Source organism: Oryctolagus cuniculus, chromosome 12 (assembly GCF_964237555.1).
Source record: "Oryctolagus cuniculus chromosome 12, mOryCun1.1, whole genome shotgun sequence".
In the NCBI taxonomy this organism is placed as follows: domain Eukaryota; kingdom Metazoa; phylum Chordata; class Mammalia; order Lagomorpha; family Leporidae; genus Oryctolagus; species Oryctolagus cuniculus.
The window spans coordinates 65,999,029-66,015,299 of NC_091443.1; the positions used below are offsets into that span (position 1 = coordinate 65,999,029).

A 16,271-nucleotide genomic window follows, 5' to 3' on the forward strand; every position below is an offset into this window, starting at 1 on the left:
TACTTAAATGCATTACAGTATATCCATATAGTAGAATACACATCAAGAATGGAGTAGACCTCCACTACTAATGTGGATAATTTCCAGAACATGTAAAACTTTAACAGTGCTTATTTCACATGTAGGCCACTAAGACACAGGAAGAAAAAAAAAAATTTTTTTTTGACAGGCAGAGTGGACAGTGAGAGAGAGAGAGACAGAGAGAAAGGTCTTCCTTTTGCCGTTGGTTCACCCTCCAATGGCCCCCGCGGCTGGCGCGCTGCAGCCGGCGCACCGCCCTGATCCTATGGCAGGAGCCAGGTACTTATCCTGGTCTCCCACGGGGTGCAGGGCCCAAGCACTTGGGCCATCCTCCACTGCATTCCCTGGCCACAGCAGAGAGCTGGCCTGGAAGAGGGGCAACCGGGACAGAATCCAGCGCCCCGACCGGGACTAGAACCCGATGTGCCGGTGCCGCAAGGCTGAGGATTAGCCTATTGAGCCGCGGCGCCGGCCACAGGGAGAAAAATTTTAACATGCTTTCAAATGTATCTCTATGGTTTCACATTTAAATAATGCATGTACTATATTTACTAGAGTTATAACAAAAAATGAGATACACACATAGCAGATGTACAGAGCAACAGTATCTAAGGAAAAAAGATTAGTTAGGCAATTGTTAAATGAATATCCAGTGATAATTACTAAAAGTATTAAGATGAAGTAATTAACCTATAGCAGTGTAAAGAAAGACAGCTATTCCCACAAGCTAAGCGAATTCTCATAACAACTCTATGAAATAATTCTATTTGTACCCTAATGAGAAAATTATTATTTGCTCTATGTAGAAGTTAGAGAATTCACAATTCAGTCCTAGACCTGTCATAAAATCTTTACTGTATTCTTTATAATAAAACAAAATATAAATATAATAAAATATGAAAAATCATGATCTAAAAATGATATGCCAGTTTATTATTTGCATGGTGAGTTTTTTTTTTCTGTTTTTTGAATTTTTAAAATCATAAGTGGTTCTGGCGCTGATACTATAGTGCAGTGCATAAGGACACCACCTGTGCTGACGTCTCATAGAGACACCAGTTCAAATACTGGCTGCTCCATTTCCAGTCCAGCTTACTGCTAATGCCCTGGAAAAGCAGTAGAAGATGGCAAGTGTTTGGGGCCCTTCCACCTACATCGGAGACCAGGAAGAAGTTCCTGACTCCTGGTTTTGGCCTGGCTCAGCCCTGGCTATTGTGGCCAAAGATCTCTCTCTCTAGCTCTGATTTTTAAATAAATAAATAGATAAACAGATAAATAAATGAACAGTTAAATAAATAGATAAATAAATACTTAAAAAAACAATAAAAATGAATGGTTACCAAGAGTAAGGATGCTGAAAACATAAGAACGTATCACTAAGGAAATCTGTACCAGATACGGATACTCTTGATGAGGTTCCAACTGAAATTAGACCAAAGATTTTTTTCTAGGTCCCTGAGAACTCTAGGACTCAATGTAGAGAAAATATTTCACATAGACATACCATTTGGAGCATTCCTTCAGTCCACAAGTTAGAATCTGGATCTACTGCCCGTTCAAATATGGTCCTGAGAATGTACATCATGATATCACAGTTGAGAAGGTTAATCACTTTGCTGAAAGCAGGGCAGAATTCAGGAGGTGATGGTGGTGGCAATGCTTGAGAATGGATGGGGAAAAAAAAACAGGTACATTTTTTTTCTTTTTTTTTTTTTTGACAGGCAGAGTGGACAGTGAGAGAAAGAGACAGAGAGAAAGGTCTTCCTTTGCCGTTGGTTCACCCTCCAATGGCCCCCGCGGCCGGCACACCGCGCTGATCCGATGGCAGGAGCCAGGTGCTTCTCCTGGTCTCCCATGGGGTGCAGGGCCCAAGCACTTGGGCCATCCTCCACTGCACTCCCAGACCCTAGCAGAGAGCTGGCCTGGAAGAGGGGCAACCGGGACAGAATCCGGCGCCCCAACCGGGACTAGAACCCAGCGTGCCGGCGCCGCAAGGCGGAGGATTAGCCTAGTGAGCCACGGCACCGGCCACAGGTACATTTTTATTTGGGTTATCCTACATATTAAATTGCCAATGTCAAAAACACTAGATTGCATACACTACATATGATTTTTGATGCTTAATAACATCAATGTTAAGGGAAATGTAAATTACTGTCAGCTGATCAAAATAAACCCCATTTGCTATCAATTGTAAATTTTATCACCAATTATATAGGCAATATTTTAATATGTGAACAAAAAGCAAAAGGCTCTGTTCACTTCCTTCTAGATGTCTACTCTCAAAATCCAACAAAAACAAAACACTATATGCTTTGCTGACACAAAACCAAAGAAAATAGTCAAAATAAGTCAATTCAGAATCTCACTTTTTACCTTCATCTTTGTTTTCTTGTTTTCTCCTTTTCTTCTGCATATGTTCAGCCTGTTAAAAAATAACATATCATTAAATATACTGCTTAGAAATCTTGAAACAAATGCAGAGAGGAAAGAATCATCCATCTACAAGGATATTTTATATACTGAAGCATATATTTAAAATGCTACCTTGTCTTAGAAACGAAATTGCCTACCTAGGAAAGAACACTGAGAAACAACTGACAGATAGCCTTCTTTAGAAATATTTACCTATAGGTGGCACTGAGCCTAGGAACATAATCTTGTCCTGTATCATAGTGCCTGGGTTTAATCCCAGGCTCTAGTTCCTGCTTCCTTCTAGCTTCAAGCTAATGGAGACCTTGAGAAGCAGTGTTGATGGCTCAAGTAATTGGGTTCCTGCCATCTATGTAGGTATCCCTGGATTGAGTTTCAGGTTCTTAGCTTTGGCCCAGACTCAGACACAGCAACTGTGGGCTTTTGGGGACTGAACCAGCAAATGGGAGTTTTGTGTCTTGCTTACTCTCACTGCTTCTCCAATAAATAAATAACTCTTAAATAATTTATCTACTGGGGTCGGTGCTGTGGCATAGAAAGTTAAGCCTCTGTCTGCAGTGCCAGCATCCCATATAGGACAGCATCCCAGCTACTCTACTTCCAATCCAGCTCTGCTAATGCGCCTGGAAAAGGAGCTGAGGATGGTTCAAGTGTTTGCGCCCCTGCACCTTCATAGGAGATCTGGATGAAGCTTCTAGCTCTTGGCTTCAGATCAGCCCAGCTCTTGCCACTGCAACATTTTGAGAATGAACCAGTGGATGAATGATCTGTCTCTTTAACTCTGCCTTTCAAATAAATGAAATAAATCTTTAAAAAATTACCTATTGCCTATTACATACAGGGTACTGTGCTAAGGACTGTAAATTATTCATTTTACAAGGATGAAACCAGATATCATCTTCACTACATGATCAAACTTAACATCACCTTTCATGGGATAGACATCACCTAGGTAGTACTCCTACCTAAAAATGTTTTAAATTGAGTCTAATCATGATAATACAATAAGATGCATAATGTAGGTTATTCCAAAAGACAATTAGCCTGTACTTTATAGAAATGTCAAAGTTGCGAAAAACAAAAAGAGTAAAAGGTTTATCCTGAAGAACCTATAGAAACATTGACAGCTAAATGATCTATTTGATTATTAAACAAGTTCAAGATATATGAATGCATCCTCCTTCCCTAAGGACAGATAAAAAGGACATTTTTATATAACTAGAAAGATCTGAATATTGCCTGCATACAGTATTATTGATGCGATTTCAATTTCTTGGGTATGACAATGCTCCTTAATAAGAATCAGCACGAAAGTATGGAACAACAAGGAACTTTTCTGTGGCATTAGAAAGCATAAAGCATTTTAGGCTTATTCACTGAAGAGACAATTTTTTCCTACCTTGCTATGCTGTGTTTTAGAGTAATGATAAAAGTACATGTTGAAGTCTTTTAATGATTCATCTTTCAATTCATAAACTCCATGGCCTGATACACCAGGTTTCCTAAGTAGATGGAAAATACAGAAATGTTCTTGAAGTATAGAATACAAACAAAATAAAAACCTAAAATTCTAAGATTTTCAAACTGAAATGATAAATTTCATTACAGTAGTAAAAACTAAAAACACTGCAAACAAAAAGTTCTGATGATAGTTGTTATATATATATTTTATTATTATGAAATACAAACACATTTGGGGAAGTTTATTTTATACTATCTAGATCTGATCCCATGCCTTATTTAAATTCCTAAGATTTCTTTTATAGCCTCTGAAACCTAAAGGTTGCCTATTCAACTAAAGCACATTGCATTGCATAAGGTCTAATCTAAAATGGTGGGAAAAGATCATATTCCCATCAAGTTGTAGATGAAAATACAGTGTTGAATTCTCTATACAGTACTATAAAGAAAAGCATCAAGGTCAAAAAGAATACACCATATTTGTTCTAAACATCAAATAGCTTTTGGTTTCTATTCAATTTTTAAGTCAAATATTACACTCAACATTATTAGAGGATAAGACAAGGTATACCCTGTTTTAAGAGCTATTTGAAACTAGTGATTTATCTATAAACTAGATACTATAACAAGTAGAAATTTACTACCAGTATTAATCATTCAAATATCAAGTTAGTCCAATTAAAATTTTATTCCAATCTATATGTCTCAAAGAATGAAAAGATTGTAAAATACTATAATTCTGCTAGAGAAAAATCTAAAATTGGCAAACAAAATAAAATATTCTATAGAATAAGAGAAATCATGGCTATGAATTAATGGAAAGAGACTTTGGAAAGACTTACTATCTAAATTATTTACTGACACAAATGGGTATTTCTCATTCATTTGCACAAAAAAACTCATTTATTCAAGTATGCACACCTCACTCTCATTCTCTCTACTCTGTAGTCCTTTCTTATTCTTGGGAATTCTGGCAAGATATTCAGAGTTTCTACAAAGTATCAAGGGTATAAGAACAATGATCAATTTACCTTAGAATAATCATAAATATTAAGCACTTACTTAAATGTGGCCACTTTGTTTATGACGTTCTCTAAGCCCGTTTCATTATTTTCCTGTTGAAGGAATATTCTTATTTTTACCTTCATATAATGACTTTCTGTTAAAGCAAACTGAAATACATTTTCAACTGCATGTCTGACATATTTTGTAAACAATAAGAGATTTCAAATATAAAAATATTAAATCAAAAATCAATTAGCTGTATTTTGAAGGACCAATGTTTAAGAGAAAAGATCTATGTAAAACTGCTTAAAAAAGAAATGCTGGGGCTGGCACTATGATGTAGTGGGAAAGCCACTGCCTACAGTGCAGGCATCCCATATGGGCACCGGTTTGGTTCAAGTCCTGGCTGCTGCACTTCCGATCCAGCTCTCTGCTATGGCCTGGCAAAGCAATAGAAGATGGCCCAAGTCCTTGGGTCCCTGCACCCACATGGGAAGACCTGGAGGAAGCTCCTGGCTCCTGGCTTCAGATTGATACAGCTCTGGCCATTGTGGCAAACTGGGAAGTGAACCAGCGGATGGAAGACCCCTCTCTCTCTCTCTCTCTCTCTGCCCCTCTTTCTCTTTGTGTGTAACTCTGACTTTCAACTAAATCAATCAATCTTTAAAAAAAGAGAAAGAAATGCCATTCAAATTTGCTTTCACATTTGTCTATAACTCCCAACACACACATAAAGCATTACGAATAGTTCAAAATAAATTTTTTTATGTAGTATGCTCATCATCCACATCATTTAAGCATATACCCATGCTGTGCTAATCCCTAAAACCAATTTAACAATAAATGGTATCCAACTAGTAATACACCACAAAAAACATGTGTAGATATCCTCAAGTATGTTTTTTTCTGATTGGCCTGAACTTTTCCTTGAAGATGGAATACTGTTTTTTTTTTATGAGGTCATTTAAAATTAGGATGAGGACCTAGCCAAGCTACTTATAGATTCTTACAGTCTTGCAAAAATTAAGAAATTAAACCTATTTTTTAAAAGAACAGAGATAAGGTAAGCAGCAAAAAGTCCTAATACTTTTATTTATTTATTTTTTTGCAAAGCATGGTATACATATCACTAGCCACATGTGAAATTTTTTAGGTATCACATAAAATTTTTAGAGTTTTGAAAAATTATTCACTTGTTTTTAATATGCACTAAGGAAAAAATAATCCAGGATATCAAGCCTACTATTCCACAGCTATGCTGAGAAATATTTAAGAAAAAAAGTTGACATTAACACTGTATTAATCATAAAACAGGTAGATGGATATGCAAAAATTATAAAGGTTATAGGCCAAATGACTACAATTTGAGAACCAATTAACAATGAAACTGGAAAAAGATAAAAATAATTTGGGAACAGAAACAACCAGTAGTCAAAGCTTATCTCTATCTTCCTGAAAAACTTTGACAGCAACAGGTAAGTACAATTATTTTTAAAAAATCACTGTTTAATTTATACTCAAATCTCAAGGGAAAAATATAAGATGCAAAACCTTTAGGACTAGGGATGGTGTTGTGGTATAGTGGGTTAAGCCACTGCCTTACAACACTAGCATCTCATATAAGTGCTGGTTGGAATCCTAGCTGCCCCACTTCTGATACAGTTCCCTGCTAATGGGCCTGGGAAAGTAGTGGAAGATGGACAGAGTTCTTGGGCCCTTGCCCCCAACATGGGAAACCAGATGAAGTTTTAGGCTCCTGGTTTCGGCCTGGCCCAACCCTAGCTATTGCGGCCACTGGGGAGGGAACAGCAGATGGAAGTGCACACTCTCTCTCTGTAACTCTGTCTTCCAAGTAAGTAAATAAATCTCAAAACAAAAACAAACCCCTTTTGGACTATCACTTCAATATCTATATATAAAAACATAAATACTATCTGTGGTGGCCATTAGAATCCACCTTGTAGATTTCCCATTGGGAAAGTAAACAACCACGTGCCTCAGCTGCTGTGCTCTGGTCACACCATGGCCAAGCTTCTTAGGAGCTTCCAGACAATAAGCAAGTCAGAGACACAATGCAGGGACACATAGGAAAGCACCAATGCTCAACAGTCCAGAATCGTTCCATTTAATCCTCCTTTTTCTTTCACCAGGAATATGACTTGTGTAAAACTCTGACAATTCCCCTGGCTGTCTCCACTCTCACCATTTTTGCTAATAATAAAATCCATTTTTTTTAAAAAAAGATTTATTTATTTATTCAAAAAGCAGAATTACAGAGAGGCAGAGGCAGAGGCAGAGAGAAAGAGAGATCCTCCATCTGCTGGTTCACTCCCCAAATGGCCTCAATAGCCAGAGCTGAGCTGATCGGAAACCAGGAGTCAGGAATTTTTTCTGGGTCTCCCACATGGTTGCAGGGGCCCAAGGACTTGGGCCATCTTCTACTGCTTTCCCAAGCCACAGAAGAGAGCTGGATCTGAAGAGGAGCAGCCAGGACATGAACAGGTGTCAGCTCCAAACCATTAAGATTTTATTACTGGGTCAGGTGCCATGGTGTAGTGGGTAAAGCCACCGCCTGCAGTGCCAGCATTCCATATGGGTGCCAGTTCAAGTCCCAGATTAACACACTACACAGTCTTAGTATTTCATGAAACCTCCTTTTTCTCTGGAGAAATACTAGTTTAAGCAAACAAAAAGTCAAAGTTTCATCCAGAAATAAATTTTGTATCACTAGAGGATGAGTGGTGATTGATTTACATAGGGTTTTCTGCTAGACAATTGTTTCTGAAATTTGAAGTTGCTTCCAATTTAAGAAAAAAAATCCCATCTTCAGATGAAGAGAAAAAAACAAGATTGGACTTACATTCTCTGGCAAATTTTTGGCAATGGCACTGTGGGGCATGGGTTCAATGCAAAGCAGGTGAATAATTTCTCTCATTGTGACCTCTTCTTTAGTCACATTTCCTACTCCAGGCACATAACGCTCACCTAATACAAACAATGAAAAGAAAAAGTAAACTGATTAACTGCTTTCTATTAAAACATCTTCCCACCAGGAACACTTGTATATAGAACACTGCATTAAGTCCATAAGAAGAGACAGAAAATGATTTGGACATGTTCCTAAATCTGAACAAGAGTCTGTTGCAAGACAGGGAGAATACTGAAGTGACTTGGGGAAGAATCCATGCTGTGTCTTAACTTACTTATATACACATACACATACATATACATACACATACTCACACATTATAAACCAGGCCCCTCAATTAAATTAGCATGTGTTCCTAATCCAGAAAACAAGGCAGATGGCATCTGAATGAGCAGTGGCCATCACTGAATAGCTTTTCTTTCAAGATCTTCCTCAATTTTGTCTCTACTTGTTATTTAAGAAACAAAGTGAAAACTGAAAAACAAAATACTTAAAAATGTCCTCATGGGTTAAATGACAAAACAGTAATATGTATCAGGAATGACTAGTGTTGTCAAAATGCCCACATGGTCAATTTTCCATTTTTCATCACAATAAACTGCCAAATGGAGACAGGAAATGGCTAAATAAATTATGGGAACGGGAACTTAGCCGGATGCCAACAGCATCTAACTCTCATTGCCTTCAGACGAGTTACAGCATCTTTTACATTGACTCTTTTTTTTTTTTTTTTTTTTTTTTTTTTGGACAGGCAGAGTGGACAGTGAGAGAGAGAGACAGAGAGAAAGGTCTTCCTTTTGCCGTTGGTTCACCCTCCAATGGCCGCCGCGGTCGGCGCGCTGCGGCCGGCGCACCGCGCTGATCCGATGGCAGGAGCCAGGAGCCAGGTGCTTTTCCTGGTCTCCCATGGGGTGCAGGGCCCAAGCACCTGGGCCATCCTCCACTGCACTCCCTGGCCACAGCAGAGGGCTGGCCTGGAAGAGGGGCAACCGGGACAGAATCCGGCGCCCCGACCGGGACTAGAACCCGGTGTGCCGGCGCCGCTAGGCGGAGGATTAGCCTAGTGAGCCGCGGCGCCGGCCTACATTGACTCTTAATACTACAACAGCTGTATGAAGACCTAGGATATATATAAGGTTACAAAGAAAGAAATGCCTTATCTGAGAGATTTGATGGATTATATACAAATCTGTCAGAGAATAACTTCGTTAAGTGAATTTGTTTCCAACATACTCATCTTTACATTTGTATAGTTATTTTGTGACAGAATTTTTTTTTTTTTGCCAGAAACAGTATTCCCTAGATTTTTAGTGCTATAAGGAACCTTAGGGATCATGTCGATTACATCTACAAATAAACCAGGAATCTAAAACCCAAAGAACGTAAGTGGAATGCTCTTGATAGCCGACAGCAAGGCCAAGACTAGACTTAAATTCTAATTCCATTATAAAATCAGAGATTATAATTGTTTTAAACAAAAATTCTGAACTTATACTCAAATATACCAAGAATTAACTAAAAAAATCAAATCACATAGAAGGAGAAACCCAATAAATCTGAGTATACATAACAGCAGTAAAATAATAGTAGCAATAACGAGATAACAAAAAACAAAAAAGCAAAAATAAAGTACAAATTCAAAATTCATAGTTTTCCAGAGACAAACATAAAAAATTCTCTATTTTTTAATTTGATAAAGTATATAATCAATGTCAAAATATTTTACATATTTTAATCTGTCCATTTTCTCTCATCAGTTTCTTACTGGAATATTCTGGACAGAAAGAATTAGCAGCCTGGAAGATCTATGTCTTGCATAACAATAAAGACTTACCACACTTTCTGCTAAGATTAGCAGGTAGTCTATCAAAAATATTTCTGATGGAACAGCAAGTAAAACGAACTCATTTTTAAAGATTTAGCTAATAGCTAAAATCCTCACTAGGAATTAAAACAAGTGCCTGGTATAGTAAAATAAATAACAAAGGCCAGAAAGAGAAGTTGAGAATAAGATGATGGCAATAGAGTGTGCCCAGCTGATGAAGTCAGCAGATATTATGATATAGTATATATCTATATTCAGTGGACTAGAATCTGTAACTGTTTCTGCAAGGAATACTTGATTTCATCTGAATTATAACACGCATTTCTAAAGGTCAATATAGTAATTTGAGAGATATTCTTTTGGCAAAGAATATTCTTTTCCCTTTCTCTAAGTTATCTTCACAAAACTAAGAACTAATTTAACAGAATTAAACAGTGAAAATATATTTTACTTAGATCTGTTATATTTAAATTTCATACATATCTAAGGTTTTTAACACTAAATGAGATATTTTAAATCTACATTTGTATCTGAGATAATTATATACCAGATGTCTAAACAAGTCCAAACAACCACAAATCAAGTATTGAAAAATAAAAATACAAGATCTGGCTAAGTTTTAATCATATCTGTCACATTAAACTCTAACTAATACTCTATGCTATATAATGATTAATTATATTGCTATTGAGGTTCTCTCTAAAGAGTAACCCATGTTCTGTTTCAAAACGTTTTCTTTGTTTTAATCTTACCCACAACATAGATGAGGACCTGAAGCATTTCTTCTATTAATGTATTATATTGTTTAATCAAATCCTATAGAATTGAAACAGAATAAATTAGTTACATAAGAACTAAAAACTTCCACAAAACATGCATTTCTGGATCTGACTCATGGGCTGTCCAGTCCAGGACTTTCTTTTTTAACAGCAACAGATAGTTTTAATAAATAGTTTCCTTGTTTGATAGCAAACTCAACAAAGTTTGCAATATCCTGCACATAAGAACTCAGCAACAACTGCCAAATACTCTCATTATTTCCATAATCACCATTCTCCATAATGTCTTAAGCCAACAAACTAATTCTAATCTTTAACTCTTCCTCTACTGCTAGCTTCCTTCTTACCTGAGTTAGCAAGACTTCAAATGGATACCCAACAGTTAGAGTGAGAGTACCATTCCCTAATACATCACTCATTTAAGTACAGTATCAAATCAGATATTCAATCGGTTTGTATTTTATAGTCTACTTTTGGCCTTTGTTAAGACTTCTAATTTGAAAGAATAAAGTAATGGAACTTTACAAATTCAAAGTAGTTAAGAGCTACTTTATAGGTGGGTACTTTAAATATTAAAATTGGGGAGGGGGGGACAGCTATTGTGGTACAGCAGGTTAAAGCCACTGCCTGCAATGCTAGCATCCTGTATTGGCTGTTCCACTTCTGATCCAGCTCCCTGCTAAGGCACCGAAGAAAGCAGAGGAAGATGTCTCCAGCATTTGGGCCCCTAACACCCATGTAGCTCTAGTCTCCTGGCTTTGGCCTAGCCCAGATCCAATGGTTTAGGTCATTTGGGGAATGAACCAGCGGAAGGAAGATCTCTTTCTCCCTATCTATTGCTCTGTCACTCTGCCTTTCAAATAAATAAAATAAATCTTTAAAATAAGTAAATATTAAAACAAACATTATGAGACAAATTACAAACTGTGAAAATCTAACAAATGCAGTAAGAAATGAGTTAATATTCTTCCTAAATATGAAGCTTTTTCAAAACCAGAGAAAACGTAAATGACAATTAACAGAGAATTCATTGCCAAAAGAAAAAAAACAACTGTGAATAATAAAACAATGGTTAACTTCACTGATAATTAATAAACTGTTAAAATATCATCTTTAGGGGGCCGGCGCTGTGGCGCAGGTTAAAGCCCCAGTCTGCAGCGCCAGCATTCCACTGGGGTGCCAGTTTGAGTCCCGGCTGCTCCACTTCCAATCCAGCTCCCTGCTGATGGCCTGGGAAAGCAGTAGAAGATGGCCCAAGTCCTTGGGCTCCTGCGTCCACGTGGGAGACCCAGAAGAAGCTCCTGACTTTGGATCAGCACAGCTCCGGCCATTGTGGCCATCTGGAGAGTGAACCAGCGGATAGAAGACCTCTCTCTGTCTCTACCTCTCTCTGTAACTCTGTCTTTCAAATAAATCAAATAAATCTTTTAAAAAAATCATCTTTACCAATCTATAAAGGTTTAAAATACCATGCCATTACAGATGAACATAGAGAAATGATTTTTCTGAGAGCAGTTAGACAATACGTATTTAGAACCTTAAAAGAGAGTATGCTTTTTTATCCTCTGAATCCACTTCTAAGAATTTATCTTTAAAAAAAAATCAGAGAAGTGTTTTAAACACTAGGAAAAATCTGTTCAGCAGGAGACTACAGTATAATTCATTCATACAACACAATATTTCACAGTCATTAAAAATGATACAAAAATGATATACTTGTAAACTTACTTAATCACAAGAAACCCATCACAATATTTTGTGAAGTATAAAAAGCAGATTAAAAAACAGCATACACAGAATAGACTATTTGTTTAAAAATGAGACATCAACTTTAAATGTGATCATGTACTTTTTCTTCTCTTTGCTAACCTATATATTTTAATTTTTAAGAGTAAAAAAATATGTGTACCTATCCATGCTACTGTATATATGAGATTTTTAAAATGTATTTAAATGCTTATTTTCATGTACTTTAAAGGCAGAGTGACAGAGAGGGAGGGAGAGAAGAAGGAAGGGAGGGAGGGAGGGAGAGGGAGAGAGAAAGAGAAAAGAGAAAGAAATCTTCCTTCTGTTGGTTTACTCTTCAAACTCCAACCACAGCTGGGGCTAGGTAGGCCAAATCCAGGAGCCCAGAACTCCATCCAGATCTCCCATGTGAGTGGTAGGGGCCAAAGCACTTGAGCCACCACCTGTTGCTTCCCAAGATACATTAATAGGAATCTGGATTGGAAGCAGAGCAGCCAGGACTTGAAGTGGCACTCTGGCTGGCATAAGATGTGGGTGCCCCAGGCGGTGGTTCAACCTGTTGTGCTACAACACCCATTCATTTTGTGTGATTTTTAAGAGGTTTACATAAACAAACTTTAACATTTCCTTCGGAATTAATTTTCCTATCAGTTTCTGCTGCTTACCTGGTCTTTTGTGGAGATGGTCTTGTTAAAAGCCTCAGCAAGTTCATACCTCTGAAGTACCAATAGCAAGAACTTGTTAGGATCCATTAAAGAGGCACCAATCTGTGAAAAAAGATGCTGCATCACTTTCCTGAGTAATAAATGAAGAAACACTTTGTGTCTGGTAACACTGTTAAAAAATTACTCAATAAATTTTCAAAAGACAACATAGCAGTTTCTACTATTTCTATGATATATTCAGTTTAATGGGAAGAAAAATTTAAGGAGAGTTAAAAAATAATACAATATCCTCTCATCATAAAGAGTATTTTAAGTTAACTTAACGGGATACCTGAAGCATGATGATATCTTTATCATACATTTCTTCTCTGCACTTAACGTCTTGGTAATAAAACACCTATAAAATAAAAGGTAGATTAGAAGCTAAGAGAATTATTTTATTTCCAACAAAGTTCTCAATAAAGCTCTTCTTAAAACTCTCCTAAAGCTAGAACTCTTAGAACTCCTTAGTGATAAAAAAAAAAAAAAAAAAAAAAAAAAAGTAAGTTGTAAATGTCTGAATCATCTTACAGGATTTGCGAGGATAAACTGAGGAAGTATGGTATCAAAGAACATGAAATTGAAAAATGGTCTATATTGGTCATTTCCCTTGGCATGTGTAACAAAAAAAATTTATTTAACCTTTAGTTTAAAATGCCTACTTCCATAAAATTAAACAAATTTCTACATTAAATCCTAATACCATTTTTTCCCAGGTAGTAATTTACAAGTCATATTTTCCACCTTTCAGGAAAAGCACTTCTCTGTATTTACTCTAACAAAGAAGGGACAATTTCAAGGTAGCACTTGATTAAGATAGATAGTGGAAAGAATAAAGGCCTCTAAGTAAGATACTCTTAAGAAAAGAGCTATTAAAGGGGAGGTTTCTGGAGGTTCTGCTGGCCTTTACCTATTCAGTTCATCAAGGCACCCTGGTCTCTTATAATTCTGATAGTATAAGCAGTAAATAGTATAAAAAGAGAAATGCCTATATGATCCCTGGAACATTCACATCTAATAGTTTATCCAAGAGAAAAGAAGCAAATTCATAGCAAAATCTAGAGATACAGTAGATCCTACTGTACCTGGCTAATGAGAGAGAGTCCATTTCTTCGCCACATCTCAGCAACAACCTGGGCAACCAGTACCAGACAACGCAAAGGATATTCCACTAGTAGCTCTATGTGAAAATCCTCCTGAAACAAATGAATTCAATTACATTATTTCTTTTTTAAATATTTTATATTATTTGGGAGGCAGAGTTACAGAGAGAGGGACAGACAGAGAGGAAGCTCTTCCATCTGCTGGTTCACTCCCCAGATGGCTGCAATGGCCAGAACTAGGCCAATCTGGAGCCAGGAGCTTCTTTCAGGTCTCCCACATGGATGCACGGGCCCAGTGATTTGGGCCATCAACTGCTGCTTTCCCAGGCCATCAGCAGAGAGCTGGATCAGAAAAGCAGCAGCCAGGACATGAACTGGTGCCTATATGGGAAGTCAGTGCCACAGGCAGAGGCTTAGCCTATTATGCCACAGTGCCAGCCAAATTTAATTATTTCTTACAGAGCTTGGATGTGTCTCACTTATGACTGTGCACATTTTTTAGTTTTCTCATCTGTTAACTGGAAAGGCTTGAACCACATGACTTCAAAGTCCTTGTGATTCAAATCTCAGTGTGATATACAGTTATTAACTATGATAGACTGGTAAATTAGGTGAGTTTCCAAATATTTTATTTCCCGCTCATCAACCAAGAAGTATTCAGAAACAAAATAAAATCAAATCAATAATTAATAGAGTCACTTACAAAAGGCACAAATTCATGAAGTCTTGAAACGGCACCCAGTCTGCTTAAACGTACATGAAGACCTAAAATTTAAAAAAAGAGAAAATGTGAAAGCAATTAAACCTATTCAATTTGTTTAGTAGTTAACTCATCAAATTTGTCAATTTGAGTGATTTGAATGTAAATTTAGAGATGATATTCTACCATGTAAACTGAATGACATCTGATTTTAAAACTATTACCAACATACATGGGGTCTTCAAAAAGTTCATGGGTTGGGCGTGGTAGGGCTAAACATGGCTCAATAGGTTAGGCTGTCACTCAGGATGCATGCATTCCCTAACAGAACACCAGCTTGAGTCACAGCTGCATTATTGATGATTCACCTTTCTGCTAATGCAGAAAGGCAGAGTTACAGACAGGCAAAGGCAGAGAGAGAGGTCTTTCATCCATTTGTTCATTCCCAAACAGCCACAACAACCGGAGCTGGGCAGATCTGAAGCCAGGAGCCAGGAGCTTCTTCGGGTCTCCCATGTGGGTGCAGAAGCACAAGCATTTAGATCATCTTTCACTGCTTTCCCAGGCCATAGCAAAGAGCTGGATCAGAAGCAGAGCAGCCGGGTCTCGAACTGGTACCCATATGAGATGCTGGCACTGCGGGCAGTGGCTTTACCTGCTATGCCACAACGCCAGTCCCTAATGAATTTTTAGAATGAGTGGAAGATGGCTCAAGTGCTTGGTCCCTTCCACCCACATAGGATTCCTGGATGGAGTTCTTGGCTCTTGGCTTCAACCTGATCCAGCCCTGGCTACTGCAGGAATTTGAAAAGTGAACCAACCAACGGATGGAAGATCTCTTTTTGTCATTTGTCTCTGTCATTCTGCTGTTCAAGTAGATGAAAATAAATATTTTTTTCAAAAAAGCTCATGGAAAATGCATACTATGACAAAAACTATCCATGGATTTCAAAAATTCTTACTTAAAAACAAATTTATGTCTTAATTCTATTTTCCATGAAATGCAAAACTTATTTTTATTTGAAAGACAGAGAAACAGATTTTCCACCTGATTGTTCATCCCCAAAAGTCTGGAACAGCCAGGGCTGGGCTGGGCCAGGCTAAAACCCAGAGCATGGAACTCAAAACAGGTCTCTTATGTGAATGACAGGGATCCAAGGACTGGAGCTTGCTGCCTCACAGGGCATGCACTAGCAGGAAACTGAAAAGGGAAGCCAAGGCAGGACTAGAGCCAGACACACCAGTCTGGGATACAGACACCCCAAATAGTGTCTTCACTGCTGTGCCAAATACTAGCTACTTCTATGAACTTTCTGAAATCTCCTTGTACTTAAATCTTATAGGTATGTTCATACATTATATAAGAATAATATGCTGGCTGGCGCCGTGGCTCACTAGGCTAATCCTCCGCCTTGCGGCACCGGCACACCGGGTTCTAGTCCCGGTCAGGGCGCCGGATTCTGTCCCACTTGCCCCTCTTCCAGGCCAGCTCTCTGCTGTGGCCAGGGAGTGCAGTGGAGGATGGCCCAAGTGCTTGGGCCCTGCACCCCATGGGAGACCAGGAT

The 16,271-nt window shown here is 37.9% G+C and overlaps 1 protein-coding gene across 5 annotated transcripts in view; it reads right to left on the bottom strand.

Annotated features, from left to right (window-relative positions):
• Positions 1 to 16,271, bottom strand: part of UBR1 (ubiquitin protein ligase E3 component n-recognin 1) — a 169,001-nt gene that overhangs the window by 69,569 nt on the left and 83,161 nt on the right. For all 5 annotated transcript variants that reach the window (XM_070054077.1, XM_070054074.1, XM_070054075.1 and 2 more), the window contains 10 exons: positions 14,710 to 14,771; positions 13,989 to 14,099; positions 13,196 to 13,261; positions 12,865 to 12,966; positions 10,427 to 10,490; positions 7,781 to 7,905; positions 4,978 to 5,030; positions 3,854 to 3,956; positions 2,398 to 2,446; positions 1,526 to 1,680 (listed from right to left, as the gene is read on the bottom strand). In XM_070054077.1, the coding sequence (XP_069910178.1) occupies positions 1,526 to 1,680; positions 2,398 to 2,446; positions 3,854 to 3,956; positions 4,978 to 5,030; positions 7,781 to 7,905; positions 10,427 to 10,490; positions 12,865 to 12,966; positions 13,196 to 13,261; positions 13,989 to 14,099; positions 14,710 to 14,771 (890 nt within the window). The remainder of the gene's footprint in view (positions 1 to 1,525; positions 1,681 to 2,397; positions 2,447 to 3,853; positions 3,957 to 4,977; positions 5,031 to 7,780; positions 7,906 to 10,426; positions 10,491 to 12,864; positions 12,967 to 13,195; positions 13,262 to 13,988; positions 14,100 to 14,709; positions 14,772 to 16,271) is intronic.